General features: G+C 39.0%; 2 protein-coding genes across 2 annotated transcripts in view; one reads left to right on the top strand and one right to left on the bottom strand.

The window, feature by feature from the left end:
- The window catches only part of LOC101860436 (transducin beta-like protein 3), a 29024-nt gene extending 26818 nt beyond the window's left edge, over positions 1-2206 (bottom strand). The window contains exon 1 of the mRNA XM_005105723.3: positions 2064-2206. Within this exon, the coding sequence (XP_005105780.1) occupies positions 2064-2083 (20 nt within the window). The 5' untranslated portion in view covers positions 2084-2206. The remainder of the gene's footprint in view (positions 1-2063) is intronic.
- Positions 2207-2570: 364 nt separating this feature from the next.
- On the top strand, positions 2571-27003 carry LOC101860192 (peroxisomal membrane protein PMP34). The gene is made up of 9 exons (XM_005105722.3): positions 2571-3047; positions 11259-11319; positions 11985-12051; positions 14641-14795; positions 21288-21431; positions 23025-23173; positions 24188-24286; positions 25489-25550; positions 26514-27003. Exons 1-9 carry the CDS (start codon positions 2718-2720, stop codon positions 26656-26658), a joined length of 1212 nt encoding a protein of 403 aa, XP_005105779.2. The 5' UTR covers positions 2571-2717; the 3' UTR covers positions 26659-27003.

Here is a 27003-nt window from a genome sequence, read left to right as displayed (position 1 = left end):
CCTGCAATTTCACGCGTCAAGTCGGGGATTGACCGGGGTCAACTCGTGCACTGGGCTGTCCTATCTTGTGTTTATCAGAACGCGTTTCTTCCCCTAATTTCATGAGCCGTAAAATGACGCTCACTCTACCCCTAGAATCTATTTCTTCATCAATTTCGCTTCGTTTACGTCTGCTTGATATCTTGTGAAAGTTTCAACAGTTTTCATTGGTTCGTTTGGGAATAATAACAGTTTTAAATTGTGAGTGTTAAGAGATCGGAAGCGCTGTTAATAACGTGATCTCTTCAAATTTAATTACAAATCATTCGAGAATGAAACGTTGGTCTTTATTTCTGTTTGCGCTGGTGTGATTGCCATCAAATCATATTTTCTAATGATGTGAATTTTGTTTTTCCAGCACTTTGCAGTGACTGGCAATCAGTTCAAGTGAATTGTGTTCCTAAGTAAAAATTGTTAAACTGCAATGGGTCACACATATGAGAGGCATAGAGTCTCTGAATGAACTTGCCCGGTAACTAAACCGGTGGTTTTGGGGCGATTTAGACAGCCGTGAAGTGAAAATTGCACGTCTCATGCCACTAAGCACTGTGATAGTTCATCAAGGTTAACCACTCTTTGCTCGCCATATGTCATAAACCCACCCAGGGGCTACGTCAGTTCATTTTAGAGTAGAGGGAGACCATTTTACAGATTGTGAGCCTTAACATGGGTCACCATAGATTCTTCCCGGGGTTAATCGGTTAAGAACCCAGTTCCCCTAAGATCCCGCATTTCCTTGCTCCGGAGCACCGGGAACTTAGGCGGAGACTACTGTATCCCTAAACGGGACCGCAGTTGGTCGATGTTTTATCAGTAGACCTAACCTACAAAATTAACAAAATGAGCAGTAAAATTTCACTTGGTTTTAAAGTAAAATTTCACTTGGTTTTAACAAGGCAACAGGTCCTTCAGGGGCGATCTAACAAAAACATGGAGGGGGGTGTTTCAGCGTTTTTCCGGTAGTTCCCACCCCGCAATTGTTATTCGCCGATTTTGGCTCCAAGAACAGGGGGGTTTAGAATCTAGTTTCAGGCCAGACCTAATAAAAATAGGGTGGAGGGTTTCAGGGGGGAAAGCCCCCCTGAATTTGACCATAATTTGATGTTTTGCAATTATTAGGTTTGAACTATAGGCCGCTATTATAGGCTATCTCTCCTCAGGCCTATCAGCACGTGTATCAAAAAGTAATCGTTCAGAACCAGAAGTAGATCTAGAATCTAGATCTAATTTTCGTTGAGGTCAAAACTTGTAGATCTAGGCCTACTATCCCCAAACGGGACCCAGATTCTTAAGTCAAGTTGTACACCCGCAATTAATGGCAATTGGGTACCCAATTGTGAGTGCCGATCTACGGTTATAAATGCAAGGACGAAATGTGAAGTGCAGAACGCAGCTGATCCTGATACCTGCGGGTCCTCACAAAGTCACAAAGATCTAATCTAGATCTAGTCTAGATTCTAGGGCGATTTTGTAGTTTCGTTCGTTAAAGTCAAGAGTAGGGGGGTTTCAGGGCTTGCCCCCCTGACCTAATAAAAATATGGAGGTGGGGGGGTTCAAGGGGGCATGCTCCCCTGAATTTTATCCTAATTTGATGTTTTGCAGTTAGGTTGCATCCCTGCTCTTTGTGTAGCCTAATTCAAATAGAATCTAGATTAAGACTACTAGATTCTAGTATTTGGTCTTCAAGACTTCTGGATTTCTTCTCTGGAAGTAAACAAATGGATTGTGGACTTTAACGAACGGAACTAGATATCTATATCTACATCTAGATCTAGAATCTAGATTAGATCTAGATCTAGATAGATCTATATCTAGAATCTAGATCTAGAAATCTAGCCCTAGAGCCAAGAGGCCCTAGGCTAGTAAATATAGTCTAGATCTAGATCTAGATCTAGATCTATATCTAATATCTAGATTAGATCTAGAATCTAGATCTAGATCTAGAATCTAGTATAATAGGGCCTACTCGCATTTACCACAAACACTTTTATCTAAATCTAACAATAAAAACAACAAGTGCGCACCTAGTTTTTAGTCGGCTCATCTTTTAGTGCTGTTGGTCTCAATCAGCTGAATGAAATTCCATCCATACACAAGAACCACGTGTGATCTTCCACCGTTGAAAGTTGTAAACAAATCCTACTTTCAGTTTTGATTGTTCCCGGAAGTAGGAAGTAGGAAGCGAGGAGTTTCTTGGCAAAATAAAAACATATTAACTGAATTACAGATCAAATTGTAGCTGTAAACTATATTATACAATATCAGTGATAGGTAGACTCATCTTTTAAAGATCCACAAGTAATCCAATAAAATGAGATACGATTACTAATTTATGAATGCATGATCATATTTGGCTTTGAAAAGTATTTTTATTTTGAACCTTATCAATGCAGCTCATAATTTTGAAATGTCAAGTGTCAAGCTAATTACCGAAAATACACTTGTTGGCTTATTACTTAGACTTAGTTAAAACTGATTTTTGTTTTTAAAGCAAAAGAAAAAGGAGAAAACTGACCTGAAATATGTTATAATATAATTCATGTTACTTGTTATTAAACATCTGGGTGTGGGAGTGTTTTTTAGTGGAGGTAATGGTTTCATTAAAAATATTCTGAACATAGATCTAGCCTAGATCTATAGTTCATTTAGTCATTTAGTTTAGTCGACTTGCTATTTAAATGACCAAAAGAGAGACGGAACAGTGGTCAGTACAGCGTCCTAGTAACAACACCCGGTATCACCTTCTAGGATCTAGATCTACTTCTACAGGAAAACAGATAAAGATAGTCATCAGTGGACAGCTTGGTTTACCCTATGAAAGCAAAATGGGTCCAGGACGTAGATCAATATCTCTATGTGTACCAGAAGTGAATTCCAAGCCATACCGCCAGTATGCTGATGTCGTTCCAGTTGTTGTATCGGAAAAAAAGGAGCCAGAGCAGGGTGGTGTTGGATTGTCGAACTTATTTACCTACTCCAACCTCGTTCATGCAGTGTCAGGAGCAACAGTGAGTAAAATTAAATGTGCACAATGTATCCCCTAAGAGTATAAGACACTCCCCCACTTTGTATAAAAAACTAGATCTAGACTACTAGAGTCTAGTCATTTCTTTTACTTTTGGAAGTGGTTATTCGGGGTGAGAGAATTAACCCTAGGAAGTGACTATTCTCACCCGGGGTGAGAATAGTACGATCTACCTCTCACCCCGGGTGAGACTTGCCAGCGTAGGCTATTCTCACCCGGTGTGAAACAAGACCTGTTTTTTCCTCATTTTGGAATACTGTCTATCGGTGTGGATGATCAAATTGATAAAAGCCAAGAAAAAATTACGTTATAGCACGAAAGTAAGCTAATTTGATCGTCTTCAAAGATGCTATGGCTATTTCACTTTTCGAATCAAGCCGAACTACGCAGGAAGCCATTTTGTTTTGCCCGGAAGTTCTCGCAAGATCTACTCCTCCCCTCTCTCTCTCTCTGTCTCTTTCTGAATCTGTCTATCGGTGTGGACAATCAAATTGACCAAAACAAAGTTAAAAAATGATTTTACACTAAGAAAACTAAATTAATTTGGTTGTCTATAAAGATGCTACGGATATTTAACTTCCGAATCGAGCCGAACTACGCGGGTTGCCATTTTGTTTTGCCCGGAAGTTCTCGTGCTACTCCTCTCTCTCTCTCTTTCTCTCTCTCCACTGCCCACAGACAAAATTGCACGCTTTTAGGCTAACACTAACAGTAGTAATAGATCTAGAACGTTTGTTCACAGCACAGAATTCTATAATTCTGTTATCACAGTGTAGAATTCTGTGGTTCAGGGTTGAACGTTTCACTGGTTGGCCTAGGCTATAACGGTGAACGCCCACCGGGTGAGAATAGCCAAAAGACTCGCCTGCGCTATTCTCACCCGGGGTGAGAATAGAGGTGGCCTTAACCCTAGTCTCTAGAATCTAGATCTAGAAAATCTAGCTAGAATCTAGATTTAGTCTAGACTTCCTATGTTCATGTCTCGCTATTCTCACCCCCTCCCTTGTTTCACCGGAAATTGTATAAAAGGCTAAGGGCTGAGGTTACTGGGGCTGATGCTCCACAGGATTAGTGCTGGTGCTGAATCGGAATATTATATCTAGATCTAGACATGTTCTAGATCTTGTCAGATTAGCAAAATCCCACAAATTTGGCTCTTTTGGATTGCATCTGGTCTGGAGAATTTAATTTGGCTCTCTGGCTCTTTTTTGGCTCCAAACTCCAAATGTTCAAGAAGAAGGGGACAGAAGATGCAAGAAAAATAGGAGAAGAAAGAATAAAAGAAAAAAAATGAAAATGAAGGAAGAGCTTGGATTGCTTGATCTGATAAAAATTATTAAACTAGATATATCTAGATCTAGTTTTAACACAATTTAACGCCCTCGCCCATTTGGTCTGAATAATTTACAACCCTTCTACAGTTGTGCGAGAGCATTTATTGTCTCGTGCGTGTATCTCATATGTTTGTACGCTCTCCTGTTCCTTGAACCATAATTCATTTCTTGTGTGCAGGCATAGAGTGAGAGGCCAGCCATCGTTAAGTCAGTGTGTAAACAACGAATGGTCCGCCCCGTGGCCGGTCTCACATCCCGCTCTGTAGTGTTTGTAGTGAGCCTTTTTTTTTTTACTGGAGAGGCGAGAAATGTTTTTGCATTATAATTATATTCGTTTCCAACCTCAAAGGGCCTAGGTGATTTTATCGGCCTGCGAGAGGTCAGGGGCGAGTCCTCGCCTCATGCCCACACCGGGGTGGGAGCTATTCTCACCGGGGGGGGGGGGGGGGGGGGAGAATAGCGAGACATGGGTTATTGTCACCCGGGATGAGAATAAAGGTGGCCTTTACTTTTACTACGAAGTAAGTGGCTAGCCGTACTTTAGCCACATGCGACTAAATGTAGAACGACGCATCTTCCTGATTGGCTGCTAATTTTAGTTATGTGATGTCATCACTTCCTGGGATACCCACAGACTATTTTTATATAAGGCCGTGGAGGTACCAAAGATCGTGTATATATACATGATACAGTAGAGAATCTTTGGAGGTACCGCATGGAATGACATCATGTAGGGTAAAAAAAAGGGGAGGGTTACAGGGTCTCGCCCCCTGCTAAATTCACAAAATAATGGTTTGTGGCAGTTTTTAGTGCCAAAATTGTTCTCCGCACACTTTAAAAAAATGTTAAAATTCAGAAATAGTCTCAAATAGATTTGGCAAGCCACTCAGTTCAGTTTTTTTTCTCGACTTCCGTTTTTGTTTCCGATTTTGTGTATATAAACGTGTATGGAGTTAGGTCGGAACCTCTTCTCCCAAAGAGTGCCGATCTACTTAAGTACGGCTATAGGGGGTGCCCACATACGCGATCGGGTCGAGTCGGGCCGATCGGGTAGCTGGGGGTAGCCAAATTGAGGGCGCAAAGCGGCCATCGTGGCACAAACCGATCGACTTGGTCGGTGACCTACAGAAACAAAGGCGTTTGTTTTCAGGCCTGCGAATCGCGCAATCAAGTGGTTTGCAGCCAATCACAACAAGGCTGAGTCACATGTCCATGTTGACACTGAAAATCCAGTGGCGCCTTTTTCGAAAAAGTGCAGCGCTCTTCAAAACAAAGACTCCAGCACCATATCTGAACTAAGGCGCGGACTTCTGCCGACACTTTTTTGGCCAAGTGAACTAGAGCTGTCTTCTTATGAACGATCTTTGATAATAGAAAGTTATCGAATAACTTTTGTAACAATGTGTTATGGGATTCCAGACTGCCACAGCACTGCAACAGGGAACTGCGGAAAGGAGCCCTGGAAGCCATTGGAGTTAAAACATGCGACTACTGAACAGAGAGCGTAAACCGGGCTACGATTGGCTGAACATTTGACTCATGAATACATTAAGTAGGCTTACTGTACTCTGGGAATTCCCCGTTTCAGTTTCACGCCTTGGACCGTCATCTTCCTTCTCACAGCGGGTTTGGAGCCCTCATAGATGAAGAAGAAAATGAATAAAAGAAAAAGGAGGAGGATCAGAAATAGTAGATGGAGGAGGAGGAGGAGGAGAACAAGAAGAAGATGAAGAAATACAAGGAGTAGAGGAAGGAGAAGAAGAAGAATTTAATAGTGGTATGTGTTACAAAATGGGGACTTTTGCGTTTGTTACCCTGCCTTGGGAAAGAGGGAGAAAGAGAGAGAGAGAGAGAGAGAAAGAGAGAGAGAGAGAGCACTACAGAAGGAGGGTGGTGAGAGTGACAGGGAGGGAGAGAGATAAGTTGAGAGATATGCAGAGACCTGCAGAAATCTTAATGTAGGCCTAGAGTAGCGACGAGGTTGTGCGACAGGGGGGTCAGCGCGCCAACCCTGTGGTATGAACCAATTGAGACGTGCTAGAGTGTTCTCGCATTTATCAACGCCCGACAGCGTCCTTTCCTGTGGCACGAGATCTTTGGTTGGTCGATATGGTTGCTTACTGCACGTACACAGAGGTAAATTATTTCAAGGCTTGCTGATTACGTATTCTAACAATGCATCGACCTGCAGTTGTAAGGCTGTCAATGCATTTTATGAAGATGTGTATACTTGTACAGTGGAGCCACTTATAACGAGTCCGGAAAAAACGAGAAGTCTGTTATAAAGACACTATTCTAAAACCCCGTTTTTTTCCTTTCTTTACCTTTGTAAATAAAATACTGCTATATAAATAGCACAGTCAGACGGACACGCGAGTCGGTTATAGCGGAATATTGCTGCTGCTGTGCACAATGCATAGGCCAATTATACATGCATAATGTAAAACCTCGCCAGTTGAGAAACTTGTTGGTGATCTAGCGAAACTAAGAATGGGAGAGCCAATGTTTGTCAACAATGAAGGCCGGAGCGACTGAGTAGGGAGGGTGACAAGCAGAACGCATCGCGTGATAGGCCAGTGTAAGCCTAGTTTAGATGATCAAGGCCTACCATTCCTCTCACTTCTCTGATGCGGGGATGGAGAGGTCACAGCAATGTAATGGATGGAGCGAATTAGTGACGAGCGCAAGCTGGCGGAACGCACCACAGGGTGTGGTGGGGTGGGGGAAAACACAGCGGGCGAGTTAGCCGAGAGCCCTTTCTTTCTGATTGCCAACGCCGAGCTGTCAGTCAACATCGCTAGATCTAGCGCTAGAGAAAGAAACCTGATTTGATTTTTGATCACGTAAGACCTAAAGGTCATGTTGAAACCAAATCATCATCAGGGGAGATATCAAAAGGAAACAAACAGAACCACAAAATCATAGATTTGGCCTATTTTACAGTTTCCCTTGAATTTATTACTGGATCCCTTATAGCGAGAATCTTGCTATAACGGACATTTTGCTCCGGTCCCCTCCTTTTCGTTATAACAGGATTCCACTGTACTACACACACAGCAGTGTGTTGTGCGTGTAGCATTAGTGCAAAGCGAAGCATGGAGCCGCTCTGCCTCTCTGAGGGGATGGATGGGGGGTAGACGCGCAGTGCCGACATGGCGTCTGGTATGGCGGGGTTTCGCGTCTCAGACCTCTGCAACGAGAATGGGGTAATATTCTATTGCATCAAGGCCCACACCAGCCACCTGACACAGCCTCTGGACCAGCAGCTCGGACGGAAACAGCCATGAGGGGATTCACCAAGTCAGGGCAGTTTCCCTACAACCCTGACGTTGTCCTCACAAGTGACAAGCTGAACCCAGCTGCACCTTCACAAGGTCCCCTGTCCCTACCCTCCACTTGTCACCCACTTCGTCTGCCTCTGCCCCATCCAGGACGTCACAAACTCGTCGTCATCGACTCAAGGAAATATGCTCCATGAACTTTAAGCTTGGGGAGGAGAAGGGAGACCTGTACCCCAAGATCGACCCCGACTACAACATGTGGTCCATTCTGATGGACAATATTGAACAACTGGCTCTTCTGCTCTCCCAGCCATCAGCAAGAGCCTGGAACCTCAGACCCCCTCCAGGCAGATGACTATCGACAAGGTGCTCACGTTGCCGTGATGTTCAAAGAACTAGGCTGCTAGAAGGGCTCGGCCACCTGTGCCACCGTCCATCAGTGGAAATGACAAGAAAGAGATGGTGCTCACGAAGAAGAGGAAGGCGGAAGAAGAACAGCAGCAGAAGGAAGAGAGGAAGAAGCAAAGGGAGCAGAAAAAGATGGAACAGCTAGCGCAAGCTGAAGACAAGAAGGAACGCCAAAAAGAAGAAAAAACAAGGGGAGCAGGCAAATCAAAGGAGAAAGAGGAGAATTCAGGAGAAGAAGATGAATGCTTTGGTTATGGCCTCACAGAAGAAGAAAGAGGATGAAGATTCCTCTGACTCAGGAGAAGAGCCGGTGTATGACGACAGCTCCGACGATTGCGGGAATATTACAGTCGACTGTGTCAAACAGATGGACCTGAAGGACAAAACTCTGGAAGACCTGGATGCCATGGACATCGAGCTCTTTTGCTGTGTTGACTAATCTCCCCATCCCAATTTGTTTCATCATACTATTAGTGTGAACATTATCTTTGTTTGTCCATGTGCGTTTAAATCCACATGTAATGTATTTTGCAGTTCTTTTATATAATTTAATTCCTGATTTTCCAAGTTATCTAGACTTACTAATAGATTACTGTTTCCATTGTAAGTGTTGGCGTCCGTTATTTTTTTTTTTCTTTCTCTTTTGGCTATACATAAAAATTGAGTTCCACTTGTAACTTTACTCCTGTGTAATTTGTAAGAATATTTCCTCCTTTGTGGTTAGAAAATTATACGTTAGCCTATAAGATTCATAGTAAAACGTTATTAGGGCATGGTGCAAGACCCGCCCTATCCTAGGGCGCAGCCCCTCCATAAAACGCACCACCTTCAAGCAGGAACGCGCACCCCCGCTCATTGTCGCACACACCCGCCCTCACTTTGCCTCACAAATGCCACTACTGAGGGAGACAGGCAAACAAAGCAGGCATAGCGCCCTGGGCCGACGATAGCAGACGAAATTTGCTTCTCATCAGTTATTGTGGGGTTACCTCCTCTCTCACCGGGAACTGGCAAGGTCACTTTTTATGCTTAGGGTAGCGCAGACACCACTTCCTCTACTCTAAGTATTTAGTCAGCCAGTAAAACCCTTTTCTAGTTCATTTTTATCTGTTTTATATGAATATTGACGTAATTCGTCACAAATTAAAAATTAATAGTAATCGAGGGAGAAATTCCCTAACGAGTGACCACTATAAATAGATCCAGATCTAGATAGAATAATAGGCCTCTATAGAATAGAGGGTTAGGGTTGAGGATTGGATTAGTTCTGTTAAAAATAAATTAGTATAGAAGTGTACGGTACTGTGATTTAGCTAAAAGCTAGACCCTTACTTTCAAACATAAAGCCTTAATTTTTAACTCTTTACCAGACATTGTTTTTGCCTTATTTAAACAATTGTTCAACTATGGTTCAACTATGGAACAGTTTTGACGAACATTTAATTTACATTAGTAATAAAAATGTATATATAACTTCAAAAAAGCTTTAGGCTGATCCTCCAAAACTCCACTAGCATAACAATTTTGAAGAGAATGGAAGTCATTTCGTTACACATAATTGGGGTGTGACGAGATGGCTGTGTGACTAAGTGACTGGTTACCCCCGTTATGGAAGTCCTTCCATAGTCAAAATATCAGATGGTTTTTATTTGAACCATGTTCACACTTTAAAACCTAATAATTGCATGTAATTTTCGATCCTTTCGGAGATGGACGTTAAAACTCGGAGGTCCCTCCTCTTTCAAATAACCTGCCTAAAAATAGTGTTGATAGTGTTAACCTATACTGTTTCACGTTTTCGCATAGAGTTATTTTTAGGTTTTGGACCAATCGTGGGGGCATGCCGAGGTTCATACAATACATGATGTCCCCTGTGGTCCTGAGGTTCATACATGCCCCTCGTTTTTTCCCGATATAGTTTGATGTTTTGCAGAAAGGTTTGAAATTTTTTTTTTTAAAAATTGTCGGCGACAGTTTTAGTGGCCAGATGTATATTACTTAACAGCAGTTTGATGCCTAAAGCAGTGCATCAGATGTTCAACACTTCCTCAATAGGAACTTTGATAAATTTTGTTATTTCTCAACTTGGGAAGACAGTATATCATACAAAGGCATCAAGAACAGTTGATAGAGACCTATAACTTTGAATATTTTCAAAAGACGAACACTTTAGATAAGAAAGGCAGAAATAATGCTAAGTGACCATAGCCACCCACCGACACTGGAATTTCAATCATCGACCCTCAGTAAGCGATATATATATATACATTTTAAAAAAAACCAGGAACAGACAGATATTGAAATTCTTTTGTACCAACTACAGTAAGGTTACTAAACGCGCAGTGCTAGAAATGAAACAGAGAGAGGAGAGATACTGATAGTGAGAATGTTTTACGGAGCAGGTTGTTTCAGCATATGTAAAAGATATATTTCTAATACCATGTCCTGTCTTGTTGCGTGTGTGAGTGCACCTAACCTTTATAACATCCACTGCCATTGTAAATGACCGAGACAAATTTCTCCCTTTGAGATGAATTAAGATTTTCATTAGTCATTGTCATCTGTGTGATGGGGTGAAAGTAAATTTATGTAAAATGCATGTTAAGTATTGCTGGGTTTTTTAATTTAAGCAAACTGATAGCAGAAAAGTGATATTCTACTATAAGATTCATGCCGTGTGACAGAGGGAACAGCTTGCCAGCCTTGTCAAGGTCTTCAACATCATCAAATTATATCAAAGGAAACTATTCATTTCCCCTGTCCTATCTCAACTACTTATATAAAAATCGTTTTTTTAACCCTTGAAAATAAAGTATACGACCTTTACTATTTAAAAAAATGAAAACATTGTTAACAACACAAAAAGGTTTTTGATTTATGTGTTGGCATTTATAATTTGTGCTGTTTTCACACGTCTGTCAAAATGGTTTGCTTTTATTTGGCCCAAGACGTAAAACAATTAAAAAAAACAAAAAAACATACCTACCGACCTACAACATCATCAAAAGAATTGAGATGTGGATTATGAATAAAGTATTTTCACAGTAGTGTGAGCAGTAGGTGTTCGGTTGGTGACTCTGAATAAGACGGTAAGTGAAAGAGTGAACATTTTCTGATGTGTTGGATTGCAATTTCTGTTTTATAACACTTCCAATTTTGTGTTGTCCACAGGGCAGTGTGGTTGCTATCTCAGTCTTTTACCCACTCGACACAGTGAGGACACGGTTGCAAGGTAGGAGTCGTTGGATTACTTGTTTGAAAAGAATGATTTTTGCTTTAATTAGGATTCAGAATGGCTTTTATTACAGTTTTTGACCATCAACCAAATGTTTTCATTTTTTGTGGAAATGGCTCAATACTCAATACAACTGCTCTGCGCTATGATCTCCAGCTGTATCTATGTGACGTGGCGCTTAGTCCACTTGAGAGACATTTTAATACCATTTGAATGTGTTAGGTCCTTTCTTCAATTTAGGTGTTTAAAGGAGGGTTGTGCTTGGTTCTGGATTTTTCAGTGATGGGCCTGCAGAAAAAAGTCATCTGAAGAGAAGGTCTAGGAAAATGGAGATTATTTGCCAAACTGGACAAAATGGGCACTGTCTAATGTGTATCATTTATGAGATGTTTATAGAATTTCTAAATGAATCTTAGTTGCTGTTTGCATTTTTGTTTTTTTATATCTTTTTTCTTTTACTTTAGTAGTTTATAGTTGAAGCAGTAAAGCATGCCATTGGTTTTCAAGAATTAGAATTGTCACAATTTATCAAACTAGACCTTTGTTTGGTACATATTTAAACTTTCATAGTGTGGTAGCACCTTAAATTTGTGTTTAAAAACATCCATAATTTTTCAGGTATATTAATTCATGTTATATTACTTTTTTTCTCATTTTAAAAGTTGATGATCAAAGGCGAGCCAAAAATACTTTCCAAGTGCTCAAAGACATCTTCACTGAGGAAGGGCTGTAAGTTAATCTTGTTTTTTGTTGATTTAATAAAATTGCTATTATGAAATTAGAGATTGTTCACATGGCATAGAAAGTCAAACTTAGTTGCATACAGCCATTATAGCGTGTGTGTTTGTGTGTGTGTGTGTGTGTGTGTATAAAAGTGTGTGTGGGCCTGCTCCTTTGTGTGAATTTGAACTCAAATGTTTTGGAACCCGTTTAACATGTTTAGACAATAAGTGTATATGCATAAAATATTCACATACTGATTTGCTTTCATGGGTTTTGCTTTCAAAGGATGGAACGGTGCAAGAGTTAGTATTTTGTCAGCTGATCGTGTCTACCAGTTTTGATGCACAGAAAATGACATACATTATTCAAGCTCTTTCCCATGTTGCTTCGGATGGGTTTGTGTGAAGGCCTTGCTCATAATGAAATGGAGACTCGGTTGTTTGTACTCTCAGATTTTTATCTTGTTTTTTTTTGGGGGGGGGGGGGGGGGGGTGGTTTTATTTTTCCTCAAATCAAGTGTTGCTTTCAGAGTCTCATTTGCTGTCTTGTTTTATTTTTTCTCCTTTTAATATTTCTATTGTTGTTGTTGTTATCGATCCAGCAACAGGTGGACTTTCGCCCTTCTGTCCAATGCCATGTAGTGATAAGTGCAGGTTTGCTGCAGTTACTGTAATGTTCCATAGACTGTGTTGTCAATGTTAGGTCTCGGAGGGAGAAGGTAATGTTTCTATAAATAGATAAATGTCACAAGAATATTTGGGAAGTAATTTCTCTTTGACTGCAGTCAGGTATTAGACTGAAGTCCTGGCTACAGTTGTTTTCCTTGTTTTTAATTTCATAGATGACATTTTGATGTTTTCTTTAATTTCCGCCCCCTTTATGTTGCTGCTACTTTTCAGTTTCACAATGACTTTCTCTTGATATAACTCTCTCTTCTGGCACTAACACTTACATTTTACTGGCCCTTTTTTAAAGTTTTGTCTGTGTATCATTTGACTTGACAAGAAGCACTTGCCCTTGAGTATTGCTGACATTTTTTTTTTCTCTGGGACTGGCTTGTGCTTTTAAATTTTCCACTAAAAAATACATATTTGTCCGACGTCCGTCACAAAGCAAGTTGTACACAGTGTGTGAAGTTACAAAGGCGAAAAAGGACGTCCAGGATTGGTGACAGTTGATGCCTGTGTTGTAAACACTCCAGGAAGATTCCATCACAAAGAAGCCATTGTTTTGTCTTCCACCAAAGAGAAAGACATGATATAGTATATAGAAGATTATAGAATGTATTTTGCTGACTCTGTGTGCAATTGTCTTCATCTAGATTCCGATTTCCTATCATCTTGGTTGGCCTAAGATCCCCCTTTTCTTCGGAACCAGAATTTTTACTTTTAATGGGGCGGGGGCTAGAGCTGAGAGAAGAGTATTGGGATAAGGGTATTTATGAACCGAAAAACGAATAATGATGCATGGTATATCCAGACCAACTTAATTGGCCGATTAAGTGAACACTAAAGATGTTGTGGCATCCACCTCTGTTGATCTTAAAGTAAAGGGAAATTGTTCTAACTCAATCATTGGTTGCTCCCAGCCTTAATGATTACCAATACAGTTGAGTTCATGTTCACTCATCCTCTTATTTTTTCCTGATTCTCGAATACCAGAATCTTGGGCTGAGACAACTATTCAGGAGTTACTTAACAAAACTTTGTCCAGTTGCCAGTTGATGTTTATGAGCTTGAGTTTATTTTTTTATCTATGGAATTGTTAGTTATTATTTATACTTTGTATGCCATTGCATATATATGTTGTATCTTCACTTCGTAGTGGCTTACTTAAAGTCTATATTGAGTTTACTTTGAAAATATTTCTGTTACATTTGTAAATCAGTAAGTGAGCAGTAATGAAGATTGTCTGTATTCGGTTTTAAAAAACCATAACGGTGTGTTATTCTGGTTGGTAAAGAAGAATTGTTAATAAGTCTTTGTGGATATTAATTTTATAATAAGTGAGGCATCGTAGTGAAATCTGGTGCTCGTCGAAATATTGAAATTGAAAATATCTGCATTTTCTATTTTTCTGCCAGTTGGGCAATTTTTTATCGAATTTTGTTCTTTTAGCTCAACAGCTTTTATGTCCTTACTGAAAAATGTTGATTTAAGGCACAAAAAAAAGTACAATTTAAGTTTCCTCAGACTCTAAAGTATTGGAAGATACCAGACTTTTGCGACCGTTTTCTCACTAGTTTTACCTCTGAAATCAAGCGACCGCACTTCCTGCAATTGCACATATCTCAGCGTCAATTAAAGATAGATGTGTATTTTTTAAATCGAAAGATAGACAAATGAACAAGCTTTAAGAAGACACCAATAACTCCATATGCCCCAAAAGTGACGAGCACCTGATTCCACCGCTATGTAGTAGTAGTATAAGGTTTTACGGCGCTCGCAACTGCTAAGGTCATATGAGCGCTCCACCGCTATGTGACAAATATTTTGTTTTTGTTGCTTTTTGTTTCCTACTGTTTCAGTGGGTCTTTGCTCATGGTACCTTTAGTGGTCAGTTGATTCCTCTCATATCAATGTTTGTGTGTTGCAGTGAGGGGCTGTACCGGGGCTGGTTTCCTGTGGTGACTGCCATCTGCTGCTCCAACTTCGTCTATTTCTATTCTTACAATGGGATCAAGTCGTCACTTCTGGGCAAACGCAAAAAAACGTCCCCCCTTGTTGACTTGTGTGTGGGTTTTGCTGCAGGTAGCACCATCTTGTTTCTCGCTTGTTCTTGCACGTTCTGTTGTTGTGTGTTTCTTCTTGTTGAATGTTTTAGGGCCTGTGCGCTTGATCACTGAGTCAGTGGTTCTCTCACCATTATTATTAACACCTTCACTTCCTCTTTGCTGAGGATTTTGATCTATTTTAATATAGCTGGTGAAAGAGTGACTCATGTTAAACCTTTTTGTATTACCTCATAATTTATAACATGATGTTTGACTAACCTCTTCTGTGTTTTTATGCATGATTTTGATGGAAGAATTTGATTGCAAAATAATTCTTCATTCAGAGTTTGGGTCGCATGACACTGTGATCATTGTTGTTATGAATGATAAAACTTTGTACTTTTGTTGAAGTAGATGTATGTTGTAAGTGTGAAGCTAATTCTGCCATGCCAAGGCAGAGCGACGTATCTGCACCTTATTTGATTTTGAGTTACGTCACACTGAAATTGGAAATATGGGCATGGCCCATCAGTTATGTCTGTTTGCCATAGTGAAATATCCTATTTGTAGTTCAGATACGTCTTCCTGCCTTTGACACAAGATGTAGAATGGGGATAGGCGTCCATTGAAATGAAGATTAAAAAATTAATAATTTTTGTAGATACGTCGTCTGCCTAGGCACAGCAGAGTAGGCTGTACAGCTACTGCCTGTAACATTCTGTTTTAATACTTCTCATCACTTTTCATTACTTTCATTTTTTGGTAATGACAGTTTGGTGCTTCAAGCAACATTCTCAAATTACATTGATCTTTCTCTTGACTTTCGTTAAGCGCTCTTTCCGGTTGTAGCTTTGAATATTTATGTGCAGAATATTTTCATTTCAGTCGGAAACTGTTATGGAAAAGCTTGTTTGAGAGAATACAGGATAGCTGAATATTGCCACTGCTTGCACTAACATTACAACAAAACGGCTTAGTTAAACTAAATAGTAAATTATATTTTGCTTTTTTGTTTCTTTTAATGCATTTGTATTCCTAGTGTGTATTTTTTTGTGATATTTGTTTTCCTTCCTTCCCTCTATTACACCAGTTTCTCAAGTAACTGAACTGTGCTTCTTACACTTAATGTGCACTATAACATTTCTTTTCAGGGTTGTTAATGTTTCTATGAACAAAATATTTATAATCTGTAATGACTTGAAAGAATTAATTGAAGCAAAATTCTCAGCTGGAGTGTGCAGTTTACTTTTATCTGTGCTGTGATTCTTTCTGTGGTTCTATCATTTCTATCTGTAGACCCCCCCCCCCCCCCAACCCCCTTGCTTGTTAAACTCTTGATGTTCATTTTGTTACAGATTCCTAGAATTAGTGTACTGTAGATAGGAGATGTCCTTCATTATTTCTTTTTAAATTATTCTTTTAAATGACTCTTTTATTTTTGTTGTAAAATCTTTTTTTAACCATCATCTGAAGTCTAAGGGTTAAGCTCTTCCCCTTACACTTAAGAGACGTGAGTTTAATTTCATTGCGGGGGAAATATTTGAACAAGTACAGCCAAACTTAGGCCAACAACCAACTGTACAAATGACCGCTACTCATGCCTCCTCTTGCATGTTGTCTCTAGTTTGAGACTACTTTTTTCGGAGACAACGAGTGGAGTGGTTGTCTTGGATAAGTTAGACTGTATCTCTGTTTCAAACAAATAAACAAACTGATGACCTAAACTGCCCCTGGCAAAGTGAACCTACTATTGTGCTATCTCAACTATGAATGACAACTAAAAAGACTGTTTGAGGGCTCCTCAGGAGGGTCCAAGTTCTTCTCTTTCCCCCTGTTGGTTGCAGTCGGTTTTGGTTTTTTTTCCCCTCCTTTAAATGACCCTCATTGCATCACTGTGGCACTCTTTACACAAGCAAATTGACTTTTAAAAAGTACTCTTTGTCTAATTTTTACCCGCAAATTGGTGGGCTTTCTAGTGTGATTTGCTCTTTCTTTCCTAATCTCTCCTTTTTCTTTTTTTTGTATGTTACTTTCTGGTACCACCTCTGATTTTTTCCACTTAGATAACCTATTTGTGTTGCAAGTGCGGATATAAACTCTTACAGAAACAATAACTGGCCTAAAATGATCTGGGCGGAACAGTGCTTCTGTTGTGCTGACTCCCGGTAAACAACAATTGAACAACAACAACAACAACAGCCTTAGTGCCCATACTTGTCTCTCCCACACAGTCCCCAGGCGTGTACCGAGGCTGGCCTTCTATGTCATTTGCGACCTCTCGCTGCAGTTTTGTCTACTTTTACCTATATACGGCTCTACAGCTGCTTCATTGGAGGTTCAAAGGGGAGGAGGCCACCTCCACTACTGCTCTCTATGACCTCACCATTGCCTTTGCAACAGGTACCATTTGTGGGAGAATCGAAAGACACAATATTTTGCTGCACAGAGGTCGACAGATGCCGGTTGCGTCACGAATAAGCTTCTGCAATGTGCTGCCATTCTTGCTAGCTGCTGCACGCCTTTTGCAGTGTTTTTTTCTTTTCTTTTGGAGCTATTATTTACTTTAGTGTCCAGTTTCATAATGGTTGATGTGCTTCATCATATGTGCACGTACAAAGCTGTTTTTGCCTCTGTCTCGATTTAGTTTCAAGCAGCTTTAAAGATCGTTTTCTGTGTGGTGTTGTGTGTTGCTTGTTTAATGTACCTTGTAAAGTGTGTTGGATCATAGGTTTTTGGCCTTTTCGTGCACAGTTCTCTTATCTGCACTACATAAATTATGCTGGCTTTTGTGGGGTGTTTTTCTCTGTTTCTGTTTTTGGATTGTGGTCTGCTCTTCTTTTTTTCTGCAACTCTATGGCCCTAAACTCTGTCGGTGGTTGTAGGTTCTCTGTTGTGTTTTGTTCCTTCTTTTCAATCAAACATCAATCATCCTTATCTCTCCTTCCTTTCTTTGTATGTTACTCTTTTGTAGCATTTCTAATCTTTGGCTCTTAAATGACATATTTGTGTTGAAAGTGTCGTAAAACTCTTACAAAAGTTAAAAACTTGAGCTCCGCCTTGTAAAATGTGTCCACTATCGTGACAGCCTACAGTATATTACTGCTCAGTATGACACAGCTCATAGCTTTTCTTGTGTGTTGTTTTGGATGGTTCTTTTTGTTATTGCTGGATGGGATGTTAATGTTTGTATTATTAATGATTAGCAATCGATACCATTTGCACACTCGATGCTGTCAATGAAATATGATTACACATTTAGGTTGTTTGTGAAAATGATATTTATTGACGCTTATTTGTGCTGATAAATACCTTTCTACTTTTTCGGTTTCTGCTTGTCATCTAAAAATGTAGACCTATGAATGATACCCCGTATATCAATTGCTATTTTTCACCTCAGAAATGATGAAGATCTATTGTACATTTATTAGCTACTGTGGTGTAGTGGTTTAGTTCTCGGCCATTGCTTGTGAAAAACTTGAGTTCAATTGTCACATGCAGAAGACTATTTTCCTGAGCCTCTTTGTCTTTCTACTGGGATGTTGTGTTGCACTCAGCCTGACAGACAGAGTTGGAATAGCCTACCCCCTAAATGTGCTAATGCGATGGGGAGGGGCAACTTATTTGTAAACATTTGTAGTTCTGGTAATATCATCAATAAGTTGCTGGTGACTCTAGTCCAAGTCTTCAACCTGACAATCTTGAACAAGGTGATTTGGGATTATCCATAACTCTGTACTTTTCGGCTGGTCTTATTAACGACTGAAGTAAAAATAAGAAGCCTCTCTGTTGAATTACAATACATTATTGAAAAAGGCCTTAAACCTATTCTTTACTTTCCTAGTTCTGTATTTTGTTTATGGCTTTTCGCAACTCTAGGCTACATGACAATCATTATCAATGATTTTCTCTTTCGTATACATATGAGAATATCCTCCCTGCTGTATGTAGTGACAGCATTTGCATTTTTTCTGTCTTATCTGAACCTGTTTTGGTTTATGTCCTTCTGTATTAATGTAAACCTACAGTCTAAGGGATAAGCTGCTGGTCTTTCCTATTTAATGAGTAAGAAAAAGAACAAAAAGAGCGCAAGCCATTGCTTGCCTTTCATGTTGCAATGAGAACTTTAAACACAGCTGGTTTTGACATCGCTGTAACAGTAGATCTTTACTAAGCAGACCTTACTACTAGTACTAGAGGTACTGAAGCTGCTGATTTTCATGATGCAGTCTCTTTTACTTTTATTATTTTATTATAATTTCGCTAAGATCCTATTTCAAACCATACATCATACATGTGTATCAGTAGTGAATCAGTAGTGATAGGCTGTGTCATCCATATTATATTCATATCCTCGGGTAACCTCCAGGAGACTTTGGGGTCTCCAATTCTGCCTATCTTTAATCTGAAGTGACAGATGTTTCCAACCATGTGTATTCGTGTAAAAGCAGTGAACTGGTGCTACTCTCTTTGCTTCTGATTTATTAGACTGGAAACTAAACTCCGCATGGCATATGAGAGAAGTCTCGCTGCTGTCTTTTGTTTTTGTAAAACTGCTAGCTTTGTCTTCGTTTTACTGCAAGCTGGTGATCCTTGATCAAGCCTCCTCACACAACGAAAGTCAACAGCAATATCCATGTAACAAGGACTGAAGTGAACTATACTTTACTGTGTCATAAGATAAATCAATGGACACTGGTTACTCCAGTTTTACTCCTTTTTTTTTCTCAGCTTCTTTCACTTTCATATTCCTTTAATTCCTTTTTACCACCTTCCTTCTTCAAATCCTTAAACTCTATTCAAATACGGAGTTGACTTATATGCTTTCTTATTTGTAGTGGTATAATATAATAATAAGAAAAGAAAATGAATTAATGGAAATTACTGGGGTGGTTGGCGGGTCGTCTGGTGTAGTTTGCTCCTTCTTTCTTATCAAACATCTATCATTATTAGATGCTCTTTTCATTGTATGTTACTCTTTAGTAACATTTCCCTAATATTCAGCAATTAAACGCAAGTGCCTCTAAACTCTTTTTCTGAAACTAAAACTATTGCATCATCATCCCTCTCTTCAACTGGATTCAGTAGAAGTGAAATCATTTGTTTATCTTATGTTTTAAACTGAGTTAACACTGTGCCCTGCATCTGTGTCTTCAGAGAATGAAATAAGTTCTTACTAAAATACTTGATAGTTGTACTTATTATATACCATGTTCTTTTTTTATTTTTCCATTGACTTGTTTTTGCAATGTGGAAACCTTTAACAAATTCATAGATGAGATACATTCTGTTCCATTCCGTCCCCCCCCCTCAAGAAAGTTACAGAAAGGGTCGATGATTGCTTGTGTATGAAACTTACCATGTTCAATACCTCGAACAAGGTTAAGGACCAAAGATCCAAACCAAAGCTGGTGGGTGGTTGGCAGGTGCTCTGGTGTGGTTTGCTTCTTCTTCTGTCCTATCGAACATCTATCGTCCTTATCTCCCCTTCTTCTTTTTTATGTTTGTTACTCTCTTGTAACACCTTCTTCTGGCACTCATATGACCTTAGTTGCGAGCGCAGTAAAACTCGTACTAAAACTAAAACCAAAGCTGCTGTGCTGATGATTACATCGACATTTTGACTGCTTAGCGTAAGTCGTGTAAGACTCGGCCATATGACTTTCTGAAATGTGACATATATGGCAGTCTCATATTGAGCGATCAATTTATTAGCTTATCCAACAAGAAACTTTCCCATTTTTATTTGTTCAGAAGTGAAATTCATTGAAGTGGGAATCTCTTTTGTACATTAACATTTATGTCATTCTTATCTGCATGATTTTTTTCAGCATGTGCAGCCTTACTTCATATTCATGTATGCAGTGTTTTTCTCACTTTATATTTTCTTTGTTTGTTTGTCTCTCAATGCTAATAATCTTTAGTATGTGAATCTTCATATTGGTATACTCGGTAAATGTATGTTCATTTCATTGGGTTTTTTTTTTTACATAAAAATATATGGGAAAGTTTTGATCAGTGTTTAGAGACATACTGTGTTGTATACTGTTGGTTTTTAAAAAAAATCAATGTCTTAATATCACAAACATCAGTACCTCCAGAATCATTTGTTAGGCACTAGACTACTTTTACATGTTTTTAGTAATATGACTTCTCAAACATGTTTGAATAGGGAAGTTAAAATGTAAAGGATTATGTTTTTTGTTGTTCTTAAGAATACTCAAGCAATATGTCCAATGTCACTTCATAGCATTTTGAGGCTTTGTTTATTTTGTTTCTAGTCTTTGTAGCATTACCTTCTTGAGACATCTTTAAGTGGGTGGTTGGTGGGTGCTATGGTGTGGTTTTTCTCCTTCTTTCCTATCTCTCATTGTATTTTCTTTTATTTTGTTTTTTTCCTCTATTCTTCAGCACTTATACGACTTAATGGGGTTGCAAGTGCCGCAAAACTCTTACTAAAAAAAAAAACTTAGAAAAAACTCAATTAAAATATTGTACATTGTCCTGACAACTTTTCTCTTGTCTCACACAGGCATCCTCAATGTGCTCATCACGACCCCCCTGTGGGTGGCCAACACCCGCCTCAAGCTGCAGGGAGCCAAGCTGTACACAGAACACTACCAGCAAGGGGGATCCAGCCTGCCGGGGGACTCTGTCCGGTATAACGGGATCATAGGTAAGTGTCAGTTGTGACGGGGATCATAAGTATGTGTCCAATGTGTAACGGGGATCATAGATATGTGTCGAATATAATGGGGATCATAGAAATGTGTCGGGTGTAACAGGGATCATAGGTATGTGTCGAATATAATGGGGATCATAGGTATGTGTCGAATATAATGGGGATCATAGGTATGTGTCGGGTGTAACAGGGATCATAGAAATGTGTCGGGTGTAACAGGGATCATAGAAATGTGTCGGGTGTAACAGGGATCATAGGTATGTGTCGGGGGTAACAGGGATCATAGGTATGTGTCGGGGGTAACAGGGATCATAGGTATGTGTCGGGGGTAACAGGGATCATAGGTATGTGTCGGATGTAACAGGGATCATAGGTATGTGTAGAATATAATGGGGATCATAGGTATGTGTCGGATGTAACAGGGATCATAGGTATGTGTCCGTGTCAGATGTAACGGGATCATCAGATGTAACGAGGATCATATGTACAGGGATCATAGGCATTAGTTGTGGTTTCATATCGATCCAAGTATGTGTGGTTACATAGCTCTATCCAGATATGGGTCAGATGTACGGGCGATCATAGGTGTGGTTCAGATGAAGCGAGGTTCATTGGATCATAGGTATGGGTCAGATGAAATAGGATCATTGGAATGGGTCAGATGTGTCAGGGATCATAGATATGTATTGGATGTAACAAGGATCATATGTATGTACAGGGATCATAGGCATGGGTTGTCATTTCATATCCAAGTATGTGTGGTTACATATCCAGATATGGGTCAGATTTACAGGTGATCATAGGTGTGGGTCAGATGAAACAGGATCATCGGTCAGATGTAACGAGAATATAAAAATGTAGGAAAAAAGCAAGAAATAATACATATATCTAGGTACAATCCTTAAAAGAATGAAATGCTTTTTCTTTCTCCTGCAAAATGTTGCTTTTCAGGCTCAGTACAATTTAACCGCTTGCCAATGATGTCTTTATTTTGCAAATGGGAACACATCCATGGCTTTTGAGTGCTGCCACTGCCAGTTGATTCTTCTTCTTTTTGTTCTTTCTTTTTGTTCTTCTTTTCTTGTTTTTTTCTGGTCCTCTGTATTTGAAACATGAGGATGTCTACTTTGGTTATGTGTAAATAATGTTTTTCTTTTTTTTTTTACCACATATCACATATCTCTGTGCATATGAGAATAAAGCTGCAGCTGTAAAGTGCTCTTTGTAGGTTCTACTTCTTTTTCTTTTATATCTTCTCTGTACTGTTTTGTAGATGGAGGGGGGAGGGGGGGGGGTGCTTTTGGGTTTGGAACAAGGCTAGACACATGGTGCAACCTCTCTAATGGTAGAATGATATGTGAGCTCATAGGTGGTTATGTCATATTTACTCTGTGATTCCTTCTGTTTATGCTTTTTCGGAACTCTAAACTATGGACCAGTTTTCTTGATTGTAGTGGGTATAGAATTCTTAAAGTTTAAACTTTTAAAGCAAATGAATTCTGGCTTCATTCAGATTAGAAATTGATTCATTTCCGTCTCATTGGTCCATTTGGTCCATTTTGTTTTCATCAATCATGCTTTCCTTAGATTGCCTTAGGAAGATTCTGGAGACTGAAGGAGTAAAGAAATTGTGGTCTGGTACCGTGCCTTCACTCCTTCTTGCCTCCAATCCTGCTATACAGTTTATGGTGTACGAGGCGCTCAAACGCTACTTTCGGCGAACTCTGAAAGTTGAGGTAAGTCTTGAAATAGTTCACTGACTTTGGAGTCGGCTTGGTTTTGGGATTTTTAACATGGGTATCGTTACTTTCTCATGAAAGACCATTTAGACCAGGGGTGGGCAACAAGAGGAAGAAAGAAATGCTCTGAAAGAAAAAGAAAACTGCATCTACATTGTAATTTGTCCAAATAGTTTTTATTTTATCAATATTTTGAAATGGCAATGTCAAAATAATAAATTCATCTATCGCAATGCATAGGTGACGGACTTAGTCCGTTACAGCTTAAAAAGTATCGCACATAACTTCACCAAATTTTTAACGAAACGAAACAAATGGGTCAACTGTTGGCTTGCTGCTCCCCATAGCTTGTAACCGAAAAACACATGAGCTGTCAATCGATAAATAAAGCGCATCCCGTAAATACACGGAAATAAGCTCAAAGTGTTAATAGGATTAAAACTATACAAAAATAGATATTTGACCCCTGTTGAATTTGCTTTTAAGTTTCAGTTGTTGTAATTAGATACTTTCTCAAGTTGAGATTTTGATGATTAGCTGGAGGGAAATTTCTGTAGCCACAGTGCAGCAGATCTTTTTTTCCAGTCCAAGTCTCTTGTGAATTTCCTGTCAGAAAATAATCTGTTAGTCCCGAGTGTCTTACAGCAAGACAACTCTTTACTTATAACTATGTCACATTTGCAAAGGATCAGATGAGCACAGCAGATGTACTGGGTTTTTTTCTTCTGAAACCATATTTATTTTGAACTCACGTATACTATACTTAAACCGACTTATTGGCTGTCTTAATCTTAAATGAATGCTGTATGAATTTTAAAAATTTAGTTTATCACATTGTTTTATACAGGAACAAAATGAAACCAGATGTTCCCTTCCTATCATGACTTGAGAATAAAGTGTGGAGACTGACAATGGTCATTTTTTTAGGGGGACGGGGTTGTTTTTTGCTTCTCATTTTTGCTATTCAAGTTCAAACGTATCCTCATTTCCTCCTGTGCCTTTGTCTTTCAGGAATTGAGTGGACTGATGTACTTCCTGATAGGCGCAATAGCAAAAGCTGTGGCAACAGTTGTCACATATCCTCTGCAAGTGGTACAGAGTCGACTGCGGGTATGTATAGATAACGAGACAATCCTGTCTCTTCCCCCATTTTAAGAGAGCTTTAGATAATAATAAATCTTTTTAACACATTACACCCTAAGGGTCTGGACGGGAAGTCCATTGTTAGATCCTATGTAAGGGGAAGGAACCCACCTCCCGTGAATACAAGCGTTTAAAAAACACATTTTAAAAATACTAAACAAATTCCAAAAATCCTGAAAAAAATCAAAGTTTAAACGAATAATGAATGCAGTTTCAGAAAAATATAACTTTATGTATGCGCAAATTGTTGGAAATGTTCTAACTGTAGTTCAATCGGGGTGTTCGACCCGTCACTCTCACTCTCAGCCTCGCGGTTGGGCCCTAGATCTAAATTCTAGATTTTCTACGTCTGATCAATCTGAATGGTCCCAAACTCTTGCTACAATGTTTTCATCAAAATCTGAGTCATTTGATTTGTCATAGGCTTGTTTTTCCTCAAATCCATCGTTATTTCCTTTTTCGAACTCAATTGTGTTGCTTTTCAACAAGTCAAGACACCTACGAAGTGTCGGTAACGCGATCGCACTTCTATCGGCTCTCTAATACTAAAACTACTGGCCCGAAAAATTTCGTTTCGGTATCAAATAAAAGAAGAAACTTTTTGCAAGAACCATGCAAATCAAAGTTTCGGCCACAGAGTCTCGTCAAGGTGAGACTTCGTTTCTAAAGACGCTAGGTCGGCGCGGGCTGTTTTGGGCGAGTCAGGGTGGAGCGCGCAAGGGAATTCACGGGCGAGTTAGGGTGTAATGTGTTAATATGTGTTGGTGTTGACTGCTATTGGAAAATTTGGGTAATTGTAAAATTTTTTGTACGTCTGCTTTCTGTAGGAGTAGGGGGAATTTATCATTCTGTCCTTTTTCTTTGAATCATAATACTTTCAGCCTTTTTTAATGATTTGGTTGTTTACATTCCTGATTAAAAAGATGTGTTTATTATGATGCTGGATTTGCCGAGAATAAAAAGTTGCAACAAAGGTACAACTATCAACCAAATTCAAAAATACCAATTTGTCTTTTTCAGTTTTGCTGGGAAGATCTCTGTTCTGGTTGAATTGCTCGTTTAATTTGGCTAAATGCAGTGTTCACATTAGGGAATATTTTTATAATTTCACAATGGGAAAAATAGAGGTTGTTGAACTGAAGGTGTTCATATTATTTTTTTCTCATCAGGCTGGTTATGCGAAGCTGGAAACCTCTCAAACTCTCCTGGAAAACTTGATTCATTTAGTCAGGTAAGATATACTGCCTTGATAAAGATTTTCTAGACCTATTTGTTAATCAAAAGTTGATCTAAATTTTATTTTGATAGTTTATTCTTTAGTTTTTAAAAAATACGGTAGTATATATTTTTTGGTATATACCAGCATTTTTACATATTTCTGATAACATTGGGAAATTTCTGAATCAGGCTGTATTTCCCAGAGGTCCTGATAACATCATTTTCTCAATTAATTCAGCCACAGAGGAAAAATTGTTTTCTTTCCTTAATTTGCAAAGTTCATTGTGAACAAATAACACCAGGAAAAGTGCATTTCCAGGATGTAGAGTTACGTTGACTATCGTAACGATGTTTTCCATGTGTGCAGTCAACTTTTTTGACTTTCTTGTTCCTATATTGTGCTGATAAACATTTAGCCTTTTTGGCCTTTATTCAGCCTAGTGATGCACATAGTTTCAACCTTTTCAAATAATTGGTGGGATTTGGAACATCAATCTGGAAGCAAGTTGAAGTATAAAGACTTTTGACTTGCAAACATGATCTCTGCTCTTATTTTCCCTATTTCTGTCTTTGAAAAGTAGAAACTAGTGGTAACTTTTCCGACTTCAGTCATTGATAATTTGGTAGGTTTGTAATAGTATTAGCTAGCCTCACGGGAATTTCTTGTTAATGTAAAAAAAAAGAAATATAATAGTTGACTGTTGAGTAAAGTAAAACATGTCTTACAGACAGCTCTTGGAACACAATTAGGTCATCTAAGTACTGAAGATTAGAAGTGCTTCTAGAGAATAACATACGAAAAACAAGAGATATAATGACAATAGGTTTTTGACAAGAAAGGAGGAGCATACTGTGACAAAATCTTAATGTGTCTTTGTTGGAGAGAATGCACTTTGTTTCCTTAGATTAGCCAGTTTTACTTTTCCTTGGACTTCCGTGTTCATCAATGATCTTATTGTCTTGAATGTCTCATCAGGACCCGAGGTTTTGGCTCTCTGTACAAGGGCATGGAGTCGAAGCTGTTGCAAACTGTTCTCACGGCTGCCCTGATGTTCTTCACCTATGAGAAGATATCTTCCACCATATTCCATCTGATGAGTGCTGGAAAAGGCAAAGCTTGACGTTAACGAAAAAATTAGTTTGGACAGTTTTACTTTGTAACTTTTCTTTCTTTTATTTCAGGGCAATTAGTGGATGTTATGTTTTTATGTTTTGCTTTTGTATTTATTGGCAGTTGCCCCAAGGACACATCCCTCACTTTTGTCCTGTGAAATAGATGGGAATTGAGGTCATTATGTCATGTTTGTCAATGGTCTTTTTCAGTAAACTGTCTGTACATAGTCAATACTTCTTTGTATGAAAGGTGGTTAGTGTCTTTCGTCGTGATACTTATTTATACTATTACATTTTTTATTTGGGGTGCATGGAATAATTGTTGTTGATATTATTTAGAGAAAGATTTTTAT

Source organism: Aplysia californica, unplaced genomic scaffold, assembly GCF_000002075.1.
Source record: "Aplysia californica isolate F4 #8 unplaced genomic scaffold, AplCal3.0 scaffold00488, whole genome shotgun sequence".
Taxonomy (NCBI): Eukaryota; Metazoa; Mollusca; class Gastropoda; order Aplysiida; family Aplysiidae; genus Aplysia; species Aplysia californica.
This window is presented reverse-complemented; position numbering and strand designations above follow the sequence as displayed.

Excerpts from the sequence above, each read along its gene's own strand:
- LOC101860192 (XM_005105722.3), top strand. The coding sequence starts at position 2,718 with ATGACCAAAAGAGAGACGGAACAGTGGTCAGTACAGCGTCCTAGTAAC. Across the intron at positions 14,796-21,287 it reads GTGTGTGGGTTTTGCTGCAG|GCATCCTCAATGTGCTCATC; the intron begins GTAGCACCATCT and ends TGTCTCACACAG. Across the intron at positions 24,287-25,488 it reads TGGTACAGAGTCGACTGCGG|GCTGGTTATGCGAAGCTGGA; the intron begins GTATGTATAGAT and ends TTTTCTCATCAG.